Source organism: Folsomia candida, unplaced genomic scaffold (assembly GCF_002217175.1).
Source record: "Folsomia candida strain VU population unplaced genomic scaffold, ASM221717v1 Fcan01_Sc004, whole genome shotgun sequence".
Classification (NCBI taxonomy): Eukaryota; Metazoa; Arthropoda; class Collembola; order Entomobryomorpha; family Isotomidae; genus Folsomia; species Folsomia candida.
This window is the reverse complement of record NW_019091196.1, coordinates 2,304,404-2,310,403: the sequence shown is the minus strand read 5'-3', so window position 1 is coordinate 2,310,403 and position 6,000 is coordinate 2,304,404. Positions and strand designations below refer to the sequence as shown.

At 37.4% G+C, this 6,000-nt stretch overlaps 1 protein-coding gene across 1 annotated transcript; it reads left to right on the top strand.

The window, feature by feature from the left end:
* The first annotated feature begins 362 nt into the window (after nt 1–362).
* LOC110848303 lies at nt 363–4,359 on the top strand. Its single transcript, XM_022095484.1, has 3 exons — nt 363–3,642; nt 3,708–3,890; nt 3,965–4,359. The coding sequence occupies exons 1-3, from the start codon at nt 363–365 to the stop codon at nt 4,357–4,359; spliced, it is 3,858 nt and encodes a 1,285-aa protein (XP_021951176.1).
* The last annotated feature ends 1,641 nt before the right edge of the window (nt 4,360–6,000 follow it).

The following is a 6,000-nucleotide window of genomic DNA, read 5'->3' as shown; positions in this document are numbered from 1 at the left end:
TTGTTGATGATTATTTCGCAAGCATAATTTGCGTTGTTAATTACTACAAAAATCCTCATTCAGAATTTCAAATTTTAAAAATACTAAAAATTTCGAAAACATTGAGTTTGATATTGGGTTGCAGAAAGCAACTATCTGGGAGTGTAATGGTGAAAGAGATATCAAAATCCGAGTAAAATTGGATTTTTGGCGAAACTATCGTCTTTTACTTTGACTCCCACTCCCGCGGTGAAAAAGGCGTTGTTGCGGCAAATGGACTTGCTTGTGTGATTCAATTCGATAAAGTAATAGCACCAAAAGAAATATCAAGATTGATTCATAGAAATTTAGAACCAAAATCAGATATTTCAAGAGCGACTGAAATGCAAATGCAACACTACCTCTTCAATTTGACACCCGTTATTGTCAATCAGCACGAAATTATTGTATCAGACATTCCACAAGAAAATGCAGTAAATTCGCCAGTGCATAATGACGATCCTGAATTGCAACAAGATGAGGATATTCTTGCAAATTTATGCTCCGCAGCCAGGATACAGTTTGGTGAAGTAGTTGTGACAGATTCATTGTTTCACTCCATCGATTACAGAGTTCCCGAACTTTCCTCAGTTTTACCAGCGCACGCAACAATCCATATTAATAAAGAAAGGGGTCGAATTTTACAAACTAGTGAAGAGAAATTTTTAGAAGAGTTATCATTTGTCCAAATGTTCCCCTACGGAAAAGGTGGATTAAGCTGCATCAGGTCAACACAACTAACACCGTTGGATTATTTTCAGTCACGAGTCATGTCTCCAAACACAAGATTCTGGGACAATTCCTATTTGTTTTACGCACTCAGTAGAATGGAGGAACATCGTGTGAAGCAAAAAATTGCGGTTTGTGGACAAATGGAAAATGGAGGGCAAGACGGCGACCACCCTGCTTTAAAGAACATTCACCTGTATATGTCCTCAATTAGAGGAAGTGCCTCTTACTGGAAGAAGTACACAGGCGACCTAATTGCCATGATTAAACAACTCGGTGTTCCTACTTTCTTCCTGACATTTTCATCTGATGATTTGAATGCACCGGATTCTTTGGCTGGGTTAATTGTTGCAGAATCGATGAGGGCCAACTCTGAATATAAGGATATCTCTGCTGCAGTCAAGACGTGCTTGGAAAATAATAATATTGTTGGCTTAAAAGAAATTTTGAAAACTCTCAATTATGATCAAAAGTGCGATTTACTCAATCGTCATCCCATCCAGTCTGCGAGACACTTTTCTCATCGCGTAAATGCATTCATGAAATTCATCAAATCCTCCGCTGCTCAGATATTTGGATTTCCTTTGAAAGAATACAGTTACCGCATTGAATTCCAACATAGGGGCTCTCCACATTTACATATGCTGATTTGGTTAGATGGAACATTACCCGACTTTAAATCTCCAGAAGGGATATCATTTATAGATAAAAATGTCTCATGCAGAATTCCAGACGAAGATGATGAGCTGAAATATCTTGTACCTAAGTATCAAAGCCATCACCATAAAGAGACTTGTTACAAAGATAGAGAAAAACCAAGTTGCAGATTTGATTTCCCAAGAAAAGTGGCAAGCGAAACCAAAGTCCTTGAAGAAGATGACGTTGCTAGAAATAAGGGAAGGTTTGTTACATTAAAAAGAACAAAGGCGGAGCAATTCATAAATAATTATCATCCAGTCCTTCTAAAGCTTCTGCAATGTAACATGGACATCCAACTAGTGACCGATGCAAATGCCGTGGCATATTATATTGCTAAGTACATTAGTAAGGCAGAACCAACAGACATACAAACTGAAATCCAAAAGATATTTCAAGATATGCAAGCTAATCCTTCTTCATCTTGCTACAGTATGGCAACTAAAATAGCTATGAAAATTATGAATCACCGTCAAGTCGGAGCCCCTGAAGCTGCTTTTCGCCTTTGCCACCTTCCATTACGATATTCCTCAAGATCATTTGTCTTCATACCTGCCTATCAACCAAGTGACCGACTACATCTTGTACATAAAGAAAGTGTGGGAAGAGGGAATGTGAAAATAGGATTGAGCATACTTGAGCGTTATTGTGTGAGGCCTGACAGCTTAAAGAGTTGGTGCCTGCTCGAATTTGCTGCTTGGTACAAACCATGCAGAAGAGAAAATCTTATCTTTGAAAATCCTGAGGATACATCAAGTGAGGAAGATGAAGAGGAAGAGCTGGATTTAAATACAATCGATCTTAAAAACAACAAGGGAACGATGAAGAAAAGAAAGAAGGCTGCCGTAGTAAAATATCCAAATTTTGATATAATCAGGGAAAAGGAATCCTACTATTACTGCATGATTCTCCTCTACTATCCCTTTGATGATGAAGAAACCCTTGTAGTAGAGTACGGAACAAATGCTGAGGCATTTAGAAATCTATGCACTAGATTCCGCTCATTTCAAGACTCAGATATCTTGCGACCCGACTTAGCACAAGAAATAGATAAAGCTCTGACTCGAATACAACTTTGTGAAGTTCCTGCTCCTCCTTTTGTAAATGGCGAAGACATCAATTATGGCGATGAATTTGAGGATGAGCCAAACATTCCAGACCAGGGCGAACTTTTCCAACCTCCACCAAATGTTGGCAGCCTGGTAGACCGGTATCGTTCCTTTTCCGAAGAGCAGAAGGAAGTTTTTGATAGAGTTCATGCGAAGATTGAACAGCAATATTCACAACAAGTCCTTTCTCATATTGCTGGAGCTGGTGGTTGTGGTAAAAGTTACTTGATTGACGGATTATCAGCATTGATTAGCACATTTGAAACTCAAGAGAAGCCAAACACATTACTGAAAGCAGCCCCAACAGGAATGAGTGCATTGAATATTGGTGCCACAACAACTCATAGAGCGTTTAAACTTCCAGTCCAGCGAGGTCGTATTCCACCTTACTCTGCCTTAAACAGCCGTCAGCTTGAGGAGATGCGGCAAGCAATAAGAAATGTTGAATGGATTATCTTGGACGAAATATCAATGGTTGCTTATGAATCACTTAGAACTGCCCACTTGAGACTGTGTGAAGTAAGGAACAATGACCTTCCTTTTGGAGGATTAAATGTTCTAGTGTTTGGCGACTTGATGCAGTTTGCCCCTGTTAATGGTTCTTGGTGCTTTAAGCCTCCTCCCAACCTTGCGCACGAACAGAATCTCTGGAAATTTTTCGATTTTTACGAATTACACAAGAATCATAGGCAGACTAATGAAAGTGAATACTTGAATCTGTTGAATAGATTGAGATTTGGCAATTGTACAACAGACGACTATAAACTGTTGGAGTCCAGAATTTTTAACGAGGAAGACCCGCATGATATGGAAATGGCAGCGAAATTTGCCGATGCTCTGTCGTTATTCCCAGACAAGAAGGGAGTTAAACAGCATAATGCTGAGAGAACTGAGGAGTTACGGAAGAGAAACCCGAATATTTATAATATCAAGGCACTGGATTTATTTGCAGATGGAAACAAATTCGATCAACATTGCCCGGATAATCTTATACCCAACAATGATAGATTTACGGCAGGGATCCCATCAAATATTCAACTTGGGGTGGGAAGTAGGGTGATGCTAATTAGAAACAAGAGTCTGATGAATGGTAGTTTTCTATATTTAATAATTTGTCTAAATCATTTTAGTATTAAACAAATAACTATTAATCAGGGCTAGTCAACGGAAGTGTTGGTACTGTCGTTGGTCTGAAGTGGACAGCTTTGAGAGACGAACAATTACAGGATGGAGACCTGCCTGAGGCTGTGATAATTCGATTTGATGGGGATGCTGGCGGTGCATACAGGGATCTCAACGGATACGTTAAAATCGACACGGTTACATTTGAATTCGTTGGTGAGATTAAGATCATATAAATATTTATTCGCATAATTCGCTAGCATCTTATAATTTGTTTCCTCTTATTTTAGGAAATCGTCAAACTCTAATTAAACGTAGGATGCTTCCAATTGTCCTCTGTTGGGCCCTGGTATTTCATAAATGTCAGGGATTGACGCTTCACATGGACAGCATTCAACTAGCCTTACGCCATTTCGCCAAAGCCATGGCGTACGTTGCCCTCAGTCGAGTGAAGACGAAGGAAGGTCTTCGAATCCTCGGATTGAAAGAAAAGAATATTCTGACATTGGCGCCGAATAAGACTCCATGTGATGAGGATGCGGTGAAAGAGCTGTACAGACTACGGATAATGAAAATTGGTATTGTGCTTGATAACGAAGTACAAGAAATGCTAGAGTGGATTCTGGATTTTCCTAATTGTTTTAATTGTAAAAAGTGGATTTGTCAATGTACTTGCAAGATGTAAATGTATGCTTTATTTTAGTAACATACTGATAAATTTAATAGCTTGTAGATATTTTGGTAATGAAGTTTAATTTTACAACTCATGTAACATATTTATTATTACTAGGAGTTAATAAAATCCTTATGTTGTTAATCGACGTAATTGTGGATTTATTATGACAGCATTACCAATTAAAAGGTGCTTAGTTAAGTATAATATACGGACTCCATCATCTTCAGCTAGAATTAAATAGGTTAGAAAGTAATATAATTTATAACTTTATGGGGTAGGCTTAAAAAAGTTTGGATTAAAACACATTCATACACACATACCAATTAAAAGGTTAAAATAAACTAAACCTTAAAAAAGGAATGCTTAGGCGAGACTATGTGCGATTAAAAGTATAAAATAACGCCCTCCCCCACCACCAGTGATTGAAAGCTTTGCAAAATTAGTATCACCGCCCTGGGAAAAATTTTACAATGTACGATGTATTTTTATAAAAGTAATTGCATGGTAACCAGTAGTTGATCAAAACCAAAATAATTTATATTTAATTTAGGGTTTTGTTTTTATTGCATCCAACAAAATTTGCTACATTGCAAAAAATTAAAATGTCGAATGTGTCACAAGCGTCGACTTCGATCTACGATGAGGAAATAGAGGAGGCAACTCTAAGCTCGTCAAATTTTGAATTGTTTCGAGAAAAAATAGTCAATCTAGAAAGGGAGAATAAACGATTAAGGAGCGAAAATGCATCACTAAAGTCCGAAAATTGGGTGTTGAAGACATCAGGAAATAATGCATCATTCAACCATTTATCAGAAAAGGTGATTGTATATTATGCATAACTAGTGGGTTTAAATTATAACAATATCAATATTATTTATAGCTGAAAATTGCGGAGGAGAAAATGGTGGTGTTGGATAGAGAGAAAGACAAGGCAAAGACACGTTTTACCAAAATGTTTGTGCAAAGGAACGCCGCACGTAAAGCCGCAAGATATTTCGCCAAAGGGATGAGGAAGAATTTTACAGACTATAAACAATTTAAGGCAATGGAATTTGAAAATAACATGAACGCTTTGGTTTGGGAATTTCGAGCGAGAAAAAAAAATAAAGAAGTGCTTCGTATTCAACAACAAAATAATAGCTCCATTGTGGATTTGTCGACTGGTTCAGTTGAAGATTCGATGTGCAAGTGTGGTCGAGATAAGGCTAAATTGAATGGAACGAAAAAAAGAAAAATTACAACGACGAATCAATGAGGACCGGAGCCGATGAAATGGTGTGAAGAATGCGGAAGGGTTTTGAGCCAACCTGTTTAATATTATTGTTTATTTATATTGGTCAAGATAGTGCAGCATGTATGCATTCATTTGAAGATTTAATAAATCTGTGAAATTTTTCCCAGGGTGGTGATAGTAATTTTGCAAAGCTTTCAATCACTGGTGGTGGGGGCAGGGCGTTATTTTATACTTTTAATCGCACATAGTCTCGCCTAAGCATTCCTTTTTTAAGGTTAAGTTTATAAATTAGGCAAATAATTTACGGATTTTACGGTGTAATGAAAGGCATTCTTTTCACAGAAGATGTATAACAATTGTTAATAATAAAGCTTAAGAAAGTTGTTGGTAATAAATATTTTATCCGTTTCACTTAA